Source organism: Prionailurus bengalensis, chromosome E1, assembly GCF_016509475.1.
Source record: "Prionailurus bengalensis isolate Pbe53 chromosome E1, Fcat_Pben_1.1_paternal_pri, whole genome shotgun sequence".
NCBI lineage: Eukaryota > Metazoa > Chordata > Mammalia > Carnivora > Felidae > Prionailurus > Prionailurus bengalensis.
The window spans coordinates 54,733,988-54,754,226 of NC_057347.1; the positions used below are offsets into that span (position 1 = coordinate 54,733,988).

At 54.5% G+C, this 20,239-nt stretch overlaps 1 protein-coding gene across 2 annotated transcripts; it reads right to left on the reverse strand.

The window, feature by feature from the left end:
• Positions 1-31: 31 nt before the first annotated feature.
• On the reverse strand, positions 32-16,087 carry FADS6 (fatty acid desaturase 6). 2 transcript variants are annotated; one of them, XM_043585211.1, is made up of 7 exons: positions 15,836-16,087; positions 15,158-15,324; positions 5,150-5,330; positions 4,374-4,561; positions 2,963-3,142; positions 2,791-2,856; positions 2,124-2,242 (listed from the first exon to the last, which is right to left on the reverse strand). In XM_043585211.1, exons 1-6 carry the CDS (start codon positions 16,014-16,016, stop codon positions 2,830-2,832), a joined length of 924 nt encoding a protein of 307 aa, XP_043441146.1. In that variant the 5' UTR covers positions 16,017-16,087; the 3' UTR covers positions 2,124-2,242; positions 2,791-2,829. The 2 variants fall into 2 exon arrangements, with proteins under 2 accessions (XP_043441145.1, XP_043441146.1); XM_043585210.1 differs by lacking the exon at positions 2,791-2,856 and having other exon boundaries at positions 32-2,242; positions 15,836-16,086.
• Between the last annotated feature and the right edge of the window lie 4,152 nt (positions 16,088-20,239).

Here is a 20,239-nt window from a genome sequence, read left to right on the forward strand (position 1 = left end):
CCCAGCAGGAAACAGATGGCACACTCCAAAGGACTGACTGAAAAGAGTTTAATGAAGGAACTTTGTACAGAGGTGTGGCCAGGATCAAGGGAATGGTGGAGCACCCCCAGGCTAGCAACGGCGGGAAGCCACTACCACCCCAGGTCCTGAAGAAGCAAAAGGAGGGAGCAGTTTCAGAAGTGGTGAGAGCCGTAGCTATAGGAAAGGGCACCGGACAGCAGCTGTGGTCTTTGGTAGAGGAAGGCAGGGCGAAGAAGAGTAGGGAATGGATTTGGAGGCGCAGGGTGGGTGCTCCAACAGGACCAGGCTTCGAGGATGCCTTCGCCTGCTGTCTAGCCCCTCCGCCCATCCCATTCAGCCTCCCCACCATCAGGGCCAGCAGGCCCTTTACCTTGTCCAAAGGCTTCACTGAAAAACAAGGCAATTGTGTGCTCTGAACATGACCCGCATGTTCTCAACCTAAGATGATTTTGCCCCCTAGGGGACAGTTAGTTGGCAATGCCCGGAGACATTTTTGATTGTTACAACTTGGGTTCCTGGCATCCCAGTGGGTAGAAGCTAGGGATGCTGTTAAACACCCCAGGGTGCCCAGGACAAGCCCCAGTGGCAAAGAATGATCCGGCCACGGTGTCAATAGTGCCGACGTAAGAAACCTTGCTTTAGACTAACTGCTCTGGTCTCCTGTCATAGGCCTGGCCTACTTCTCTGTTCCTGCCTCAGCCTCCAGCTGGGCCCCATCCTCGCACCCTCTCGCCCAGCCACTAGTTAGGGAGGTTCCCAGTCCTCTCTCAAGGCTGCCCACTTTTGGCTGACCCTCAGTGGTGTCCCAAGCACACTGCTGTCCTCCTCCAGCTGGCATCAGTGATCCCCTGTATCCCTGCCTTCCTCCCTGCACCTGTTCACAGCCAAGCCCAGCTCTTGACTCAAGCCTTTGTAGCTGCACCCTGCTCTCCTTCCCCTCCCCTCTAAGGCTGTCTGTCCTCCAGACCCTGTTCCCATCACCCCCTCCAGCCTCGGCTACCCACCCCCAGTAATTTTTCTCCTTGCAATTGATAGTTCTTCCAGGCCTACCCCTGCTAGACATCATGGAACAAAGCAGACTTTATCTAGAGCTCGCCAAGGTCAAGCTCAAAGCTATTTACACTCTTATCTATGCCCTTATTTCCCCTGGAGTGCCCTCCCCACCAAACACATACACCTTAATTTCACTGATGTTCTCGAGGGTCTTGGTTGCTGCTGAGCCAGTGTCTTGCACAGGCTTCTCCGGCAGAGAAATTAGGAAAGTCTGCCAAAAGTAACCTCTCCCAGGGCACCTGGGTGGCTCAGTCCATTAAGTGTCCGACTTTGGCTCAGGTCATGATCTCACAGTTCATGGGTTCGAGCCCCGCATCAGGCTCTGTGCTGACAGCTGAGCCCAGAGCCTGCTTCGGATTCCGTCTCTCTCTCTCTCTCTCTCTCTCTGCCCCTCCCCTGCTCATGCTCTGACTCTCTCTCAAAAATAAAGAAAAAAAATTTTTTTTAAATTTTTTAAAAAAGTAACCTCTCCCTGTGGCCCCTGGGGAGAGGGCTCCTTGGGGGACACAGCCTCAAAGAACACAGGAAGAAGCAGTGGGCAGTTGAGCATGGGGTCTCCTGGTGCCCGGGAGGCCCTGAGGGCCTGACCCTTCGCTCTCCTCACCTACTGCCCTGCCCAGGGCCTCTCCTAACCCCATTCCCCATCACCTTCCCTTAGCCCTATCAAGGCTCAGACACAGCAGGGGAGGAATCCAGCTGTTTAGCGCCCTCCCCCACCCCCACCCCAAGATGAAGTTGGCTGAGATCCAGACTGACCAGAATGCCCACCACTGTTATTCCTTTCCCCCAGATATCCCTCCAAACCCAGAAAAGCAAGCGGGTTTCTCCAGAAATCCCAGCCTGAGCTCTCCACCTCACTGCCCCCAGTGCCTCCCCACTCCACCACCAGCAGCCAAGCCACCGCCCTGGGGAAGGGCCCATGCCCTCCTGGACTGAGGGAAGGCCAGCAGAAGCAAGAGAGCTAGGATCGGGCTGGGGGGTGGGGAGGCAGGGCGCAGGGGGCGCCCCCCCCACCCTTTTACTGCAATCCCACCAGCTCTGTGATGGGAGGGGTCTGCACCATGAACTCCTCATAGCGACTGAGGAACAGCCAGAAGCGAGCCATGTAGGAGTCCTCGTTGTAAGGCAGCCGCTTCTCCTGGAGGAACCGGGACACCACGGGCTTCACCTGACAGAAGATGGGCAGGAGGAGGGGCGGCTGAGTCAGGACTGTGGGCAGGTCCCTCCCCACGGGGGGCCATGAGGCTTTGGAGGAGATGAGGGGCAGGGACCATTCCTGCCTCTCCCCTCCCAGCAGGCAAGGGAAAAGGGTGAGGGGTTTCTCCCCACTTCCTTCCCCAGGGCTCCCAACTCCATGACAGTCCTCCTTGGCACGGGGGATAAAAGCTAGAGCTCCCTGGGGTGCCTGGGTGGCTCAGTCAGTTAAGTATCTGACTCTTGATCTTGGCTCAAGTCATGATCTCACGGTTCGTGGGTTCAAGACCCACGTCAGGCTCTGCACTGACAGCACCGAGCCTGCGTGGGATTCTCTTTCTTCCTCTCTCTCTGCCCCTCCCTCCCTCACACATACACATTCTCTCTCTCAAAAATAAGCATTAAAAAAAAAAAAAAAAGCAAAAGCTAGAGCTCCCTTTTACCAAGCACGTACTGTGTGCCTAGCATTTCAGATCCATTTCATTTCAACCTTAAAGCCTGCTGCTAGCAAGCCCTGCTTACCCTCATTTTCCAGAGGGGGAAGCTGAGGCTCCGAGACATTCAGTTAACTTGTCCAGAGTCACAGTGCTGGTAAGGAACCCACATGTCTCTGGTCAGAAATGCACTCTGCTGCTCGTACACGGGGCGGTCCTTCCAGGGAACCTCTGCCCAGGCCAGCCTGATCCTCGCCTACCTTCAGGCACATGTTGTCAGAGAGCCGGGGGAAGAGGTGGTGCTCCACGTGACAGCTGACAATGGAGTGGCCGAACGCCCATTCCAGTACAGGCAGTCGGGGCAGGTTCAGCACACCCAGGCTCATCATGTGAATCCTCTGAGGCTTCTTGTCCCGAGAGAACATGGGCAGCCCAATGTGCTGTGACAGACACGTGGGTCATAGCTTCAGGCTGGGCTGGGCAGCCCCGCGCCTTCCCGCCCTGCCCCGGACATCCTCACCCACCACGTGGGGACCCAGAGGGTCCTTCTGCCTCCCTCACCCCCACTGTGGCGAGACTCTCCTGTCTGTGCTCTGAGCTCAGTCTCACCCATCTCTGGGTCTCTCTCTCCACCTGTACAACAAGGGGCGTGGCCTGGGTACCCCCTTGAACCCCGTGGTACTGACATGCCCACGACTTCCCACTGCGCGCTCTCACGCCACTCTGCCTTTATCTCATCCTGGAGAGACCCTTCTCTGCTCTCTTTCCCCCCATCAAAATCCTGCTCAGGCTTCAAGATCAAGTTTGTGCACCCTCTTGTTGTTTCATTCAACAAGTATGGAAAAATGCCTCCTCTGCCAGGTCAGTCCTGGGTCTTAAGGATTTGCAAGTGAATGGGTGCTTCCGCTCCAGTAGGACAGGGAGGCAGGACCCACAGCTGTGTCCTAGGAGATGAAGTCATCACTGGCAGCACGGCAGGTGCTGGAATGGGGAAGGATACTCTGACTTCCAGGCACCTAGTCTTTGTGTCCAGGGAGCAGGGGCGCTTGCCTATGGAAATGGCCCTAGAACTGAGTGCTGAGCCCCAGGCCTCCCCTGAACACCTCCCATCTCCACCCCCTCCATCTGTGAAGGCCCTCCTCACTTGGGGTCATCACAGTAAGTGCCCTGAGGGCAGGAGATGGGGTCCTAATCACCTGTGCCCCCACAGGGCCTAATCAAGTGCCCTATGCATAGAACTTTCTCAAATCTTGGGACACCTGGGTGGCTCAGTCAGTTGAGCCCCCTCCGACTTCGGCTCAGGTCATGATCTCATGGTTTGTGAGTTCGAGCCCCACGTCGGGCTCCGTGCTGACAGCTCAGAGCCTGGAGCCTGCTTCGGATTCGCGTCTCCCTCCCTCTCTGCCCCTCCCCCACTCGTGCTCACTCTCTCTCTCTGTGTCTCTCAAAAATGAATAAACATTAAAAAAATTTTTTTTTAAGTTTCTCAAATCTTCCATCCACGATCCACATGTGAATGGCAGCTGGTGTTGCAGAGAAGCAAACTCTTTACCGAAATCCAACTTCTCTGTGATGACCCACGGAGAGAGGTTGGGGTGGGAGGTGGGGGGAGTGCATCTCTCTCCCCAGAACACTGAGTCTAGCCTGTGCTCAGGGTCGGGGAGGCCTCACCTGGAAGATGTTGATGTGGAGGTAAGGGTGGGCCAGCAGGGACCTGGTGGTGAACATGCACAGCAGGGCCGAGCCGGGGCTCCCGAAGCCAGACACATTCAGAAGCAGCCAGTAGTGAGCATAGAGGCCCAGGGAAATCAGGCCCAGCGTCCGCACAGCCGACCTGAGCTCCACCTTTCTCAGCCGCTCTGCCAGAGGGAGCAAGAAAGAGAGTGTGGGGGTGGGGGGGAGGAAAAGCCTTCCCCCCGCCCCCGCCCCCGGCCCAATGGTGCTAACTAGGGCGTTAACTAGGGCGACCGGTCATCCACACAGCCCTGAAAAGTAGGTTCACCCATTTTATGGATAAGGAAACAGCATTAAGCAACTTGGCCAAGCCCACTCTGCTGGTAGGTGGTGAGAGCCATCCACGGCTGGGACCCGGGTCTGGCTGCCCTCCAGCCCCTCTTTCCACCACACGATACTGCTCTCCCGATATTACAGTCCACAACCCGCAATAGAGCGCAAGGCCTTTGCAAAGTATTTTTACATCTATGACCTCATGATGCTTTCCCACCGCCCTTGAGGACCAAGTAAGAACCTGAGGCTCAGACCGGTTAAGTTACCTGCCTGTGGTCATCAGCACAGCCAGACTTGGCCCGGGGGCCGAGGCTCCTTCCACCCTGCCTGGCTGTCTCAGAAAGTTTCCGGTCTTAACTTGGGGCTCCCAGCTTCCTCTACAAGCAGCCTCCAGGAAGCCAGGATGGGGAGTAAGGGAAGTGGGGCCCTGGCATACTCACCAACAGCCACCAATGGGGTGAGGACGGGGATCAAGAGAGGAGCAAGGAACATGTACACGTAGCGGTTGAGGCAAGGCAGCCTCCACGTGCTCGAGTCCCCAAGGCCCAACACATTGGTGTAACCATGGTGCATCTTGACGTGTCCATACTTGCCGTATTCTGCAGAGAAGGACGAGCATACCTAGAGGAGGGAGCCAGGGAGGGCACCGGGGGCCGTGTCAGGCACAGTCAGGCAAAGTAGGACCTCAAGGACACCCACCGTCCCCGGATGCTGCATTTCCGGGACCTTCCTGCCTCACACCCCGGGGCTAATCAGACCATCTACTCTCAGGTTCCGCGACCACAGGGTAGCAGCAAGTCAAAAGAACTGTGTCCGCTAGGGGTGGCGATGCCAAGAGTTTGGAGGTGAGACGCCAACCCCCACGATTGCCACTCTGTCACTGGCCACCCGAGCAAGCCTGCAAGCCTGACAGGGCTCTCAGGGGACTGGGCACACTGCAGGAAAGGCTCCGGGAACCCAGCTGCAATTATTTTATTCATGTTTATCTCGGAAACATCTGTATTTCCATAACGCTGCTTTGCATTCGGAGCCCAGAGCGGCAAGGGGAGGGGCGCGAGAGTGGCCTGGCCATGAGGGTGGCGCCCAGGGTGAGGAGCCCGGGTGGGGGGCTGAGTGTGAACCTCTCCCCAGGGGTGACTCCTCTGGCACGCACCCTCACCCTCACCCTCACCCTCGTGGGATTCTTCGTAGCTGCCCAGGAGAAGCAGAGGCTCAGGGACCCCAAGAAGGGCAATCATTCTGAATGCAAAAGAGGCAATAAGGAGTGTCTTATGCAGATATATGCAAATGAAAACGCAGACAACAGCTTCCTCCAGCATTTCATCCAGACCAGAAGATCTTGTTAATTTTATCCAAGATCGCTGCCTGCCTGTTTCCGGAAGGACTTGAAGACTCTTCCAGCGCCAGTCACCACTGTGAGCCTCAAAAAGACAGCTGAACACCCTTCCCTGAGTGCCCAGCATGCTGCACTTTACAAATGTGATTTGCTCATCTCCCAAGCCTAGTGAGTCAGCGGCGTTATTATTCACAATTGACAGAAGCAGAAACTGAGGCAGAGAGAGGCCACGTGACCACCCCAGGTGACTAACTCCAGGCCACTTGGCTAGGAAGGTGGCAGAGGTAGGATCTGAACCCAGAATCCACCCAAGATAAGCCGTAAGGCCCTGGAGATGAGCCGCTAACTCCAAGAGAGCAGGAACCCAGGCTCTGGGCCCCAGGCAGCAGAGGCAAAGCCAGGAGAAGACATATAAGGAACAACACTGTCTTCACACTCTGTTTGCAGCAACCTTCTCCCTCGGAATGAAATGGCACTGAAATACAGCTGGAAGGTCTAGCTAAAGGATGCTGGGGTGGGGCGGGGGCGGGGGGGGGGAGAGGGACAGTTAGGGAGGTCACAACTGCGGTTTTACAACAGACACGTCAACCCCGTATTGCAGGGGCCCCTCTGGAGACAGAGGATGGGGTCCAGCACAGCCCTGCTAGGAGTCCGTGACAGCAGCAGGAGGAGGTAATCTGCCTAGGAATGAGTTCTGCTGTCTGTTTCTATAAGCTCGCAGAGGGACGAGGTTGGGCCAGGCTGCAGGGGGCGGGCAGGTCACGTGTCAGCTGAAGTGACATCTCTTGCAGGCCTGCTGGTCTCCAGAGCACGCACCCATCGGGGCCACGTGGTTGGTTTGGGTTCCAGGCAGAAGCTTTCAGCAGCGGGCACACAGGGCTGTGGCTGGGGTCTGCCGGGACATCCTCAGGGGCCAGCCTGCCTCTGTCCAGGGCTTCCAGGTGTGTGTTTTGATCCTCAAGGCTCTCTCCCATGTAACTGGAACCAGCAACTGGTTTTGTTTTTGTTGTATTTTACAGAGAGCGGGTGAGAGGGGCAGAGGGGAAGAGAGAGAGAGACAGAGAGAGAATCCCAAGTTGGCTCCATGCTCAGAGCAGGGCCGGATGCAGGGCTCAATCCCACGACCCTGGGATCATGACCTGAGCAGAAATCAAGAGTTGGATGCTCAACCGACTGAGCCAGCCAGGTGCCCCAAGAAGCAACTGTTTTTAATTGCTGCTTCTGTGCACCTCTCCTTCAAGGGCCAACCACACCTGTACTGCGCTGGGACGAAGTTGCCTTTCCTTTCCAGCACGGGCTCCGCATCTCCACGCACACTGGCGGCTCACTGCACTCTGACTAGTGATGTCACAAACGACCTGGCGCCTGAGTAGGGCTGAACATGGTAAGAGCTGGGCCCTCAGGGACCCCGTCGGGTCCTCAGTCAGCTTCTCAGCCACGTGGCCAGACCCCAGGAAGCTGAGAGCTGAGCTGCATGTGACTCAGTGCACACTTCCAGAGTCTGTACATGGTTGGCCTTTTTATATGAATAAGAACAGATTTGGGGCTATTTCTATAACACTGGAATTCTCACTCCCTTCTGGATGTTCCTTCCGTAGAGGAAAGGAGGGGGTGGCTTCGGGCTGGAAGAGAAGACTGCACACCCTGCCGCGCGTCTCCTGCGCATGTACGCCCATCAGCCAGAAGGCAGGGGAGATGGCCAAATGCCGTGGAGCCAGCTGGGAAATGCACTGTCCGCTGTGAAGGATTGGGCAGAGGTCTCACCCAAGAGGATTCCACATGCAGACCCAGGGAGAATTCCAGAAGCCTCAAGGCTTGATGATGTCTCTCCTCCTCCTCCTTGTCCTTCTCCTCCTCCATTCCCCTCTTCTTCTTCTTCTTCTTCTTCTTCTTTTTAGTAATCTCTACGTCTGAAGTGGGGCTCAAATTCATGATCCCAAGATCAAGAGTCACATGCTCCACTGCCTGAACCAGCGGGGTCCCCAACGCTGGTGTTAACCTCTTAATGTCAACATGCAGTCCCTCCAGAAGACTTAAGGGCTCCAATCCCCTAGCAGCACTCAGGCTCTACAAGTGGCCACAGTGTGCATGGGCAGGTACCAGTGAAAGTCCTCTTGCCACCTGCCCTCTGCTAAGTATCAGGGACCCCAAGTCTCCCATCATTCACTTCTTCCTTCACTCAGCTGTTTGCTCTCTCAGGCATCCTCCGCCCTCCGCCGGTGGCCAAAGGTAATTAACAGCTAAGCTGGTAGTTTGAAAACAATTATTTTTTGAATAGGAACTATGCTTACATAATTCTGAATTCAAAAAGTGGGCAGTGACAGGTTGTCTTTCCTTTTTTTCTTTAAAAAAATGTTTAATATTTATTTTTGGGAGAGAGAGCGAGCGTGCGCTCAAGCATGAGTGGGGGAGGGGCAGAGAGAGGGAGAGACACAGAATCCGAAGCAGGCTCCAGCCTCCGAGCTGTCAGCACAGAGCCTGATGCGGGGTTTGAACCCACGAACCATGAGATCATGTCCTGAGCCGAAGTCAAGCACTTAACTGACTGAGCCACCCAGGCGCCCCTCTTTTTTTTTTTTAACATTTATTTATTTTTGAGAGACACCATGTGAGCAGGGGCAGGGCAGAGAGAGAGGGAGACACAGAATCTGAAGCAGGCTCCAGGCTCCCAGCTGTCAGCACAGAGCCTGTGCAGGGCTCAAGCCCACAAACCACGAGATCATGACTTGAGCCGAATACACTATTTGGGATATACTTCTACAAAAACTGGTTTTTTTACCTGAAACTCGAATTTCTCTGGGAGTCCTGTGTTGTTTTTTTTTTTTTGTTTTTTTTTTTGCTACATCTGAAAGCCCTACTCGGTGAGGATACAAGTTTCTGAGTCTGAGTCCTCAGGTACCGGGCAGGACCCAGGTGAACATGGCCACCTCTCAGCACTTCTGGATAAGAGAGGGGGCAGCAGTGAGGGCCAAAGCAAGAGGAGACCCTGGGAACCTCGTCTTGATGGGAGCTGGCTGGATGTGGTCAGCCCTGAGCCATCGAGCAGCCATGATGGGATTCTCTCCCCTTTAAGGCCTTGTCCCCAGAAACTCCCCAGCTCCTCTGCTGGGCACACAGTCCTCCTTACTCCTTCTCTCCAGAGTCCAGATTTCTGTGGGTCCCTCATGTACCATGCTGTCGCCGGTATCCCTGCCTTTACATGTACATCTGCTCCGTCTGGGGCTGGGGCTGGCAGCGCTGTCCTGGCAGTTCTTTGTCTGGACACGTTCCCCAGGAGTTCTCGGCCCTGGCACCACCGACATTTGGGACAGGGTCATTGTTGTGAGGCCTATCCTATGCACTGAAGGCTGTTTACGGCATCCAACCTCGACCCACCAGATGCCAGTAACACACGTGCGAGTGCACACGCACGCACACACACACAAGCACACACACACACACACACACACACACACACCAGTCACAACAGCCAAAGATGTCTGCAGACATTGCCTAGTACCCCTGCTGTGCTCTCTCTGTGCTCACGGCCTGCACATCACCTGCTTGATGTCCCTGTCACATTCTGCCTGCCCTGGTCCCGGCTGAGCAGCCTTGGCCAAGTGACTGAACCCCCCAGATCAGTGTTTCCTCATGTACAAAGTGAGGGTAATAACAGCGTCCCCCTCATAGGGAGGCATGATTACTAAAGAAGATAATTCGGGGCACCTGGGTGGCTCAGTTGGTTGAGCATCTGACTTCAGCTCAGGTCACAATCTCACAGTTCGTGAGTTCGAGCCCCACATCAGGCTCCATGCTGACAGCTCAGAGCCTGGAGCCTGCTTCAGCTTCTGTGTCTCCCTCTCTGTCTCCACCCCTTCCCCACTTGTGGTGTCTCTCTCTCTCTCTCTTTTTCTCAAAAATAAATTTTAAAAACATAAGAAAATAAATTTTTTTTTAAAAAGAAGATAATTCATGTAAAGTACACTGTAAGCACCCAGGAAGAATCGGCCAATATAATCAGGATTTTTATTGCTTCCTCACTTGACTCTGAGCCCTTGGAGAACTAGAGCGGGTCTCGCTTGCCATTGTGTCCCCAGCACGCAGAGGAGGGCTTGGACAAGCTCAGTGACGTGGAGGGCACTGCTCAGCCATCACTGCTCAGCCTGGACCAGCACTGTCTCAGCCCCCCCAAGCTCCTCCCTCAACCTGTGAATCCTGTTCGGGCTGGGCAGCCACTGCTGGACTCACAGCAAGCCTGCCCTGTTCTCTCCGAGCCTCTCCCTCAAGGCTGCAACCCTTGGACTCAGGCTGCCATCCACAGATGACTGCCTGGACCACCTAGCCCTGCTCCGGGGTCCTCTGCCACTGAGAGGCCATATGCACGCCCACCACGGTCGCCACCACCAAGAGCCAAGCTGTACAGACCCACAGAAATAGGAGTTCCCAGAGTCCTCGGGCTTATCCTTGAGGAAATCACACCAAAGCTGGGGGTGGGGTGGGGAGGGAGGCTGCTGGAAGGTCCATTTTGCAGATCTACACATGATAAAATAAATGGCAGGTACACACACACACACACACACACACACACACAGTACCTATGTCAATTTCCTGTACACACACACACACACACACACACACACAGTGCTTATGTCAATTTCCTGTACACACACACACACACACACACACACACACACACAGTGCCTATGTCAATTTCCTAGTTTGGCTATTGAAAGATATAAATGTAACCATTGGGGGAAGCTGACTAAAGTGGACACTGGACCTCTCTGTCCTATATTTGCAACGGGCCTGTGAATCTATAATTATTTCAAGGCAAAAGTTTTTTTTTTACAAAAGTATATTTTGTACTACAGATCTGGTTTTGCCCTCTAAATTTTTTAAAAATTTAAAAATCACAGTTGGGCATACTCAGACTAACACGCCTCAGGGTTTGAGTACAGATAGAGGAAAGGGCAGAGACACAGACCAGGAGATAATGGCCACACCACAGAACTTGAGAGTATTCAAGAATCATGACCAGGCTGGGGCTTCTGAGCTCTGTTTCCACCACTACATTGGACTCAAAGGAAGGGGATGGCATCCCCCTGTGTGACACCCCTCCCCCAGGGCAGAGCCAGCGCCCCCATGTTCTCCTTGGACCAGCTGTGGCCCCACTCCCGAAGCACAAAGCCAACTTTAGAAGGAGAGCTTGAAGTTGGGACACACTAAAGAGCTTAGTAACTGGTACAGCCTGTTCCCTCCCACTCGAGGAGCATCTTGATTGTGAGTGCAATACAGGGAAGTCCTTAAGGCCTCTGATTTCAGGAGTTAATCCTTCCCAAGCTCCGGGATTTAAGCCAATAATGGCCCTGCCCACTCCACCCTGTCCCTCCCTTCCCGAGGTCTGGTCCAGGCACATAACCTCAGACAGGGAAAGGTAGGTGCTCCTGCAGGGAAGCCATCAGTGCTCCGAGGAGTGGGTCAAAGGCTCACAAGCAGGAGGAATGGAACTTTCTCATGTAGACCAGAATGCGTCTTCAGAGGGAAGTTCACTCTAGTGTGGGCAGGTGTGTGTGACTGGGGATGCTTCAAAGAAACAATAACTGGAGTGTCACTGCCCTGTCCCTCCTGCCTGCCACCCTCCCCCGCCCCGCTCCAGATCCAAGAGGCCAGAAAGGGCCAGGTCTTTGTCCCACCCTGAGCTCGAGTCAGCAGACCTTGGGACAAAACTGGAAAAAGCCAGGTGCCCAGGGACACCAATGATACTTGCTAATGCCTAGGGCTACAGACCAGAGGACTGGATCATTCTATAGTGACGGTGGCTCCTGAGGGTCAAGGTCTGGGCAGAGCACAGGCAGCCAACAAGAGAAGGATCAAAGAGAGAAGACAACAGGATGTGGCAAAAGTGGAGTGTCGGGAGTCCAGGAGGGTCCTGGGCAGCGCGAACTTGTCCTTTGTGCAACACAGAGAATAGGTGCCGCAGCAAACAGCGCCCTTCACACACCCACACACACACACACACTCACTCACACACTCACACACACACTCAGGTCTGTCCAGCTTTGCACCAACCTTTCTGTTAAAAACAAACAGCACTGGGGCGCCTGGGTGGCTCAGTCGGTTAAGCGGCCGACTTCGGCTCAGGTCATGATCTCGCGGTCCGTGAGTTCGAGCCCCGCGTCAGGCTCTGTGCTGACAGCTCAGAGCCTGGAGCCTGTTTCAGATTCTGTGTCTCCCTCTCCCTGACCCTCCCCCGTTCATGCTTTGTCTCTCTCTGTCTCAAAAATAAATCAACGTTGGGGCGCCTGGGTGGCGCAGTCGGTTAAGCGTCCGACTTCAGCCAGGTCACGATCTCGCGGTCCGTGAGTTCGAGCCCCGCGTCGGGCTCTGGGCTGATGGCTCAGAGCCTGGAGCCTGTTTCCGATTCTGTGTCTCCCTCTCTCTCTCTGCCCCTCTCCCGTTCATGCTCTGTCTCTCTCTGTCCCAAAAATAAATAAACGTTGAAAAAAAAAATTTTTTTTAATAAATCAACGTTAAAAAAAAAATTAAAAAAAAAAAAACAACAAACAGCACTAACAAACAACAACCAAAACTGCTAACTCTCTCCTTGCAGTTTACAGCACGTTCCCTCCAGAGAGAAAGCAAAGCCAACACTTGGTGAGCGTCCAAGAGTCGGCCCAGGCCCTAAATCAAGATCTATGTGGTCTCACTTAATCCTCAGCATGACTTCGTGGGGCCAGCAATGCTCTCATCCTGTTTATTAGGTGAGGAAGCCAACACTGAATTAAAGACCTTGCCCAAGGTCAGGCAGCCAGCGAGGCTGGGCATGTGGCTTCAAAGGCTGTGCCCAGACACTGTCCCCTGCCTGGCCACCAAGACCAGCACCCTCCCCGAGGACTGCACTTGCCCCACTAAAGCCAGCGGTACGGGGAGACTGAGCCGTGCCCTGCCCCACACTGGAAACCAGATCCTCCCCAGAGAGTAGCCAGAACCACACTGTGCGGGGCAGAAAGCAGGGCCATTCCCACACAGGTGAGCTAGTACCTGAGTACTGAGCTGACACGCCCCGCAGCAGTCACAACACTGACATGACAGCCAGGCCTCCCCCACCACAAGGGGGTCACAGGCCTCTAGGCTATGACTGTCCACTAGCTGGCTTTTCCCTAGACTTTGTTGCCGCATCACCTGTAGGGGTAATCATCAACAAACATTAATGAAACACCAAGAACCCAGCCCTGTGCCAAGAGCCGAAGATACAAAGAGACAAAGATGAGGCCACTGCCCTGGGGCTCGTGGGGACAAGACAGCGTGCAGCTGCAAAGCCACGTGGGTCCCCAGGGCAGGTCACATGCTGTGATTCCATGCAAGCTCTTCAGCTGGGGAAACTGGGGAGGCTTCTCAGTGGAGGCGTCCTCAGCTCACTGTCTTTGCCTGGCACCCACGATGGCTACTGTGCTCCCAGAGTCTAGGCCAGGGAGTTCTCAGACTTGGGTGGGTATCAGATTCACCTGGGGACCTTGGTAAATAAAGTGGCCAGGCCTCTCTCCTCCAAGAAACCTGGGCTTCCAGACCATTCAGCTGCACGCTGAAGTTTGACAAGGTCACCTCTGTATAGGTAAGTCCCCTGTCATAACTTGTCCAAACTCCACACCTCCTCATCCCCAGCTGCTCCCAGGCTCCTGGCACTCAGGACAGCTTTGAAAAGTCCACACGGAACTAATCCTACCTGTCGTGTCTCCAGTTTCTCCCCTGCTCGTGATTACAAACTGGGGCAGGCTGGGGGATGCACCTGACCCTGGCTCCAGGCCTCAGAGTCTGGCTAGCACTAGTGCCCAGGGATTTCTGGGAAGGGAAGTATCTTGAAATGGACCCTAATTGGGGCGCCTCGGGTGGCTCAGTGAGTTAAGCGTCTGACTCGTGATTTGGGCTCAGATCATGATCTCACGGTTCATGAGTTCAAGCCCCACGTCAGCACAGAGCCTGCTTGAGATTCTCTGTCTCCCTCTCTCTCTGCTCCTCCACCACTCATGTGTGCACTGTCACATGAGAGAGAGAGAGAGAGAGAGAGAGCACAAGCGAGGGAGGGGCAGAGAGAGAGGGAGACACAGAATCTGAAGCAGGCTCCAGGTGCTGAGCTGTCAGCACAGACTCCAACGTGGGGCTCAAACTCTTGAACTATGAGACCATGACCTGAGCCGAAGTCCAAAACTTAACCAACTGAGACACCCAGGTGCCCCAATAAACATTTTTTCTAAATGGACCCCAAGGATCAGGAACCTGTGGGTTCCTCTTATTCTTAGCACTTTAGAAATGAGTGCAGGAGGGGAGGAGAAGAAAGGGAGAATGGAGAATGCTAGATAAGAAATGTATAACTTCACTGGGGTGCCTGGGTGGCTCAGTCAGTTGAGCAGCTGACTTCGGCTCAGGTCATGATCTCCTGGCCCATGAGTTCGAGCCCTGCATTGGGCTCTGTGCTGACGGCTCAGAGCCTGGAGCCTGCTTCGGATTCTGTGTCACCCTCTCTCTCTGCCCCTCCTCTGCTCACACTCTGTCTCTCTCTCTCTCTCAAAAATAAATAAACATTAAAAAAAATATTAAAAAAAAGAAACGTATCACTTCATAAAATGTCATTTGTGTGTCTGTAGGTGTGTATAGTTCTATAAACCTTTGTAAAGTTACCTAAAGTTAATAATTGAGTTAGTTGGTCATGGTAACGAGTGGCAGAAAAGGACCGTTTCTGGTGTCAGCTTTCATATTTGTTCCTAAGGGACCTGGATGCCCTGGTAGGAGAAGGAAGTTCTATCGCCACTTGGTCCGGTGCCACAGAGAGGCAAGCGGGTGCCCCCAGGAGAAACAGGGGTGCCCAGGCTGGCACAGGTACGCACAGGTGCATTCCTCATGCAGCTCTCAGGAGGGGCCCAGCAGTGTAAGTGGCCTCTCAAGGGCTTGGGGACAAGCACACACACATAGACTTGCGAAACTGTAGAGCACGCTGTGCGCTCAGACATGCATACCAACGGCTGTAGTGGCCCCTCCGCATGGGCACACAGCCGAACACCCCCGCTCGCTGTGGCAGAACAGTGAGGTAGCCCCCACAGGAAGTACCAGCAGCCACGCCCACCCCTCCCAGGCTCACCTCCACAAAGAAAAGCTCCCAGATCCTGCTCCAGCGTTTTGACTCGGTGAGGGCACCGTGTGTGGCCAGGTGGCTGCCCTTGACCGTGAGTGTGTAGTGGCACACACCCAGGATGATGATGCCCAGTGCAAGGACGAGGACATTCTCAGAGCGCAGGCTTAAGAACCCTGTATAGAGGAAGGAGAGTGGGGAGAGGGGTAGAGGGAGCAGACAGGGCCTTTCTCCAGCTCCTGGAGATCTGGGTCCAAACACCCGGGTCCCCACCGCTGGAGACCAGGCCAAAGTGAGCCCAGGGCCAGGGGCAGGGGGGGGGAGGGGCTGCCACAGGCAGCGGCGGGGCAGGTCCCGGCCAGGAGAGGTCCAGGGGAAACCCCATCCCTGGTGTTCCCCCCCTAGAACATACTCCCCTCCCCAAGTCCCTCTCCTCCCTCTCAACCTTCCCCTCCACCGCCCTTCATGCCATCAGGCCTTCTCCCTCCTCCAGCGCCCCATTCTCTGGGGACACAGGGCAGGACACTGCAATCAGACTTTCGGATCCGGGGTGTACCCCTCCTTCCGGGGTCCCGGGCACGGGCCATGTCCCCCACGCCCCAGTCCCCAGCCTCTCCCCCACCCTACCCCGCACCCCCTTCCCCAGCCGCAGCGCCGCCCTCTGTCCCCCTGTCCGGTGCTCCTCACCGGCCGGCACCGAGAGGAGGCTGAGCGCGAGGATGGCGCAGTCCACACCGTGGCGCTCCCACCAAGAGCTCGTCCTCACCACGTCCTGAACCAGCGTCTCCAGCTCACCCAGCAGCGCCTCGCCCCCGCCGTGGCCCCGGGGAGCGCCGGGTGCCGGCTCCATGAGGGGCCGCCAGGGCATCCCAGGAGGACTCGGGACGGTCTGCGGCGCCCTGCGAGGCGCCTAGTGCGGGCGGGGGCGGGCAGGGGCGGAGTCACGCGCTGGCTGGGGACACCCGCCCTCCGAGTCACGGTGCGTGCGGGGCACCCGAGCGCCTCCTGCCGCTCGCGGCGTGGGGGGGGGGTGGAACGGGGAGCGACCCGGACCGGCCCCCGGGGGCGCCCTCGGGGCGGGAGGGAACAGAAAAGGCGCAGGAGGAGCGGGCAGGTCCGTGCGGGTAGGGAGGCCACCCTGGATGGAGAATCAGCCCGGGCTAGAGGGAACTCGGGCGGAGAGTGCCGCGGAGACCCCCATGGAGAGGCGCCCACCCCACCCTCCAGACCCTTCTCGGACCCGCCTGACCTCAGATCCCTTCCTCGCGTTCTCCCGTCCCCGCAGCCTCTGGAGTTTGCTGTAGCATTTTTATCTCCTAGCCTGTGTATGTTTCTCAGTAGCACTTTGCAGACGCTCCCACGTGTGACCCGGGCACGTCTGTCTCCACCAACAGACTGGACGCTGGGTGCCGGCGGGGCGTTACCTTGACGCTTTTGCTCAGGCCTTATCTTTAGTAGCTAGAACAGTGCTTGGCACATAAACATTTTTGAATTCGTGGGGCAGAAAGTTCAAGGACTCACTCCATCCAGACAGATGGGGAGTGCGGGTCCCTCTGGTCCCAGCCTTTAGCAATGGTGACCCACGGAGAATTGGCTCTCCGGCCCAGCGATTTTTGGAATGAGAAGCTCCAAAAGGAAGAACCATAGAGGAGGGGATAACCATAGAGAAAACACAGCCAGAGGTCACCCAGAGTGGGGTTCTGCACTTCCAGTCGCTCAAGGGCGCCCACGGTCATGGCAAACAGCACCCACCCCCCTGCCTTGGGAGCAACACCATCCTGGCCCCTTTCCATCAGTGTAGCCCCAACCCAGAGCTGCTGGAAGGTCTCCCGTCACAAACCACTGTGCTCTACAGACTCCCTTGTCTGCGTCTGAGGGTCGATTCTCTTTTTTCCTTGGTTTTTGCATTCCCCTTGGTTTCACATTGAAGTCCCTTTCTTTTTTTTTTTTTTTTTTTAATGTTGATTTATTTTTGAGAAAGAGAGACACACACACAGAACAGGGGAGGGGCAGAGAGAGACACAGAATCCAAAGCAGGCTCCAGGCTCTGAGCTGTCAGCACAGAGCCCCATGCAGGGCTCGAACCCACAAACCACGAGATCATGACCTGAGCGGAAGTTAGACGCTTAACCCACTGAGCCACCCAGTCACCCCTGAAGTCCTTTTCTAAAGGAGGTCTGGCACAGCGAGGGCTGCATTTGCAGAGGGGATCTTTGGGAAGGAGGAAGAAAAGCACGAGGAGAAGGAGGTGGAGAAAAGAAATGGAAGGGAGCTTTGTGAGGAGGTTAGGGACACTGATGACTGATTCCTCTGTCTACCGTGGCATCTTCAGTCGTGAATTCTTATGAGCCAATCCCTCCAATCCTGTATAAAAGGGTAAGACTTCTTTATCAGGTCAGTATTCTAAGGGGCTTACAATCTAACAGACCAATTCTCACCTCACGCACGTGCGTGTCCACGCACACACCCACATCTGGCTCCTTATAGTTTCATCACTGGTTTCCATACCCTTATTAGGTTTTGTGTTTTTCCCACAACCCCACAGGGTGGCATCATCCCCATCTGATCCACAGAGGCACAGAGAGATGAACAGATCTGCCCAACACCCACCCCAAAGTTACTAAATGGCAGAACAAGAACTCGAATCCAAATCTGTCTACTCCAAACTCAATTATCGTTTGTTTCTATCGATCCTTTTTCTTTTAATTTTTTAAAAGTTTATTGACTTTGGGAGCCCCTGGGTGGCTCAGCTGGTTAAGTGTCCGACTTCGGCCTAGGTCATGATCTCACCGTTCCCAAGTTCGAGCCCCCCGTGGGGCTCTGTGCTGACAGCTCAGAGCCTGGAGCCTGTTTTGAATTCTGTGTGTCCCTCTCTCTCTCTTTGTCTCTCTCTCTCTCTCTCTCTCTCTGCCCCTCCCCCATTCACACTGTCTCTCTCTCTCAAAAATAAATAAACATTAAAAAATTTTTTTTGAGTTTACTTACTTTAGAGAGAGAGAGAGAGCGCACGCACACGCGCACACACACACACACACACACACAGGCATACACATGAGCAGGGGAGGGGCAGAGAGAGACAGAGGGAGACAGAGAATCCCCATGGGTGGGCTGGGCTGGCAGCCTCCCTGGAGAGAGACAGACTCCATTTAGAACAGACTTAAACCCGAGTAAGAAGGAAGAGAAGAAGATATTCTGGGTCTTCAAGACGTGGAGCAGGAGTGGGGCTTGGGAGACTGTGAGGAGAGGCAGGAGAGAAAGACTGGGGGACCAGGAGCCGGAAGTACAGACAATGGCAGGCTGAGAAGTCTGGGCTCCCATCCTGCAGACTTGGGGAGCCCTAGCAGACTTTAGAGCCTTGTGTGATGTGTTCAGGAAGGGCTGCCCGGCACAACGGAGCAGCCACCGAGTGCAAGAGACTAGTTTGGAGACTGTTTCAGTACCCTAAAACAAGAGGGTACTGAGGGTGTAGGTGGCAGGGGAGGGACGCTGCAGGACGGGAAGAGGGCGAAATCAAAATCAGGAGGCGATGGACACACGACCAGTGAGCATGTGAAAAGATGCTTCACATCTTTAGCCTTTAAGGAAATGCAGATTTCACCCCCCCCCCCCAATGAGGTAGCCCTTCCGACCCACTGTACTGGCTAAAATTAAACAGCCAGGCGACACTAAATGTGGGCAACGGGGTGTGGAGAAACTGACCTCTCATTCGTGGCTGACGGGAGCACAAGGTGGTTCCACCCCTTTGGAAAACACTTCGGCAGCTTCATGTGAGGGTAACTACAGGCTTACCCTGTGACCCCGCCATTCAGCTCCGAGGTATTCAACCAACAGAAATAAAAACACGTGTCCCCATAAAAACCTGTGTCTCGCTGATCGTAGCAGCGTTGTTCACGACGGCCAAACTGGAAACAGCCTGAATGTCCGCCGACAGAAGAATGGATGAGCAAACTGATACATTCGCGCGACACGTGTATAAAGGAGGTTCCGGCAACAGAGCAGACGAGCGGTAGAGATGAGCTGAAGCGATCCCACGGGCCAGATGCTGAGGAAACGAAGCCAGACACAAGCAAGTAGTCACTCTGTGATTCCATTTATAGGAAGTTCGACAACAGCAGGACTAGTATATGGTGATAGAAATCAAATCAGTAGTTGCCCTGGGAGGGGTGGGTGGGGAACAGTAATTGCAAAGGGACACTACGAAGCTTTCCGGGGGGGGATGGGAGCGGTCTGTGTCTTGATTGTGCACACGTTTGTCTAAAGTCGTCGACTGACACACTTGAAATGGGTGCATTTTATTATAGTTAACGATACCTCAATAAAGCTGATTAAAGCAAAAACAAAACAGGAAGGCAGATTCTCTCTTTGAATGGAAAGAGCTTTATTACAGCTGAACACAGGCATGCCCTGGGTATGTACTCAGCAGAAATGCAAAGAAATATACAAAAATGTTCGTAGCCACAATACTCAAAATAGGCACACACAAAAAAGCGCTGGGGTGGGGGGGGGGGAACAACTCAGGTATCCCCCAACAGTAGAATGATAAATAAAATGTGAAATGTGGATGCCAGGGTGTGTTAGACAGCCCAAGCCTAATGTTGAGTAAACCGAGCGAGACACAGCAGAGCACAGACTTCGTTTGACTCCATTCCTATAAAATTCAAAAACAGGCTTAGGATGGCCATTACTAATAGAGGTAGTCACAGAAGGGGGTACATAGGGGTTTCTGGGGGCTGCTAAGTGTTTTTGTTTCTTGATCTGGGTGTTACTTACCCTTTGTAAAAATTCATCATGCTACTATTATGTGGGCATTTTTCTCTATGTATGTTCTGTTTTATAAATGTTTAATGTTTATTTATTTTTGAGAGAGAGAGAGAGATCGCACGAGCAGGGGAGGGGCGGAGAGAGGAGGTACAGAATCTGAAGCCGGCTCCAGGCTCTGAGCTGTCAGCACAGAGCCCAACATGGGGCTCAAACCCACAAACTGTGAGATCATGACCTGAGCTGAAGTTGGATACTTAACCACCTGAGCCACCCAGGTGCCCCCATATGTTCTATTTTAATTAAAACATTTGTTTTATGTTTCTAGCTGGT

Coding starts and splice junctions, on each gene's coding strand:
- FADS6 (XM_043585210.1), bottom strand. CDS start 16,016: ATGCCCTGGCGGCCCCTCATGGAGCCGGCACCCGGCGCTCCCCGGGGC. Junction 5,331..15,157: donor GGGAGCTTTTCTTTGTGGAG/GTGAGCCTGGGA, acceptor TCCCTCCTCTAG/GTATGCTCGTCCTTCTCTGC. Junction 3,143..4,373: donor TCCACATCAACATCTTCCAG/GTGAGGCCTCCC, acceptor TGTCTGTCACAG/CACATTGGGCTGCCCATGTT.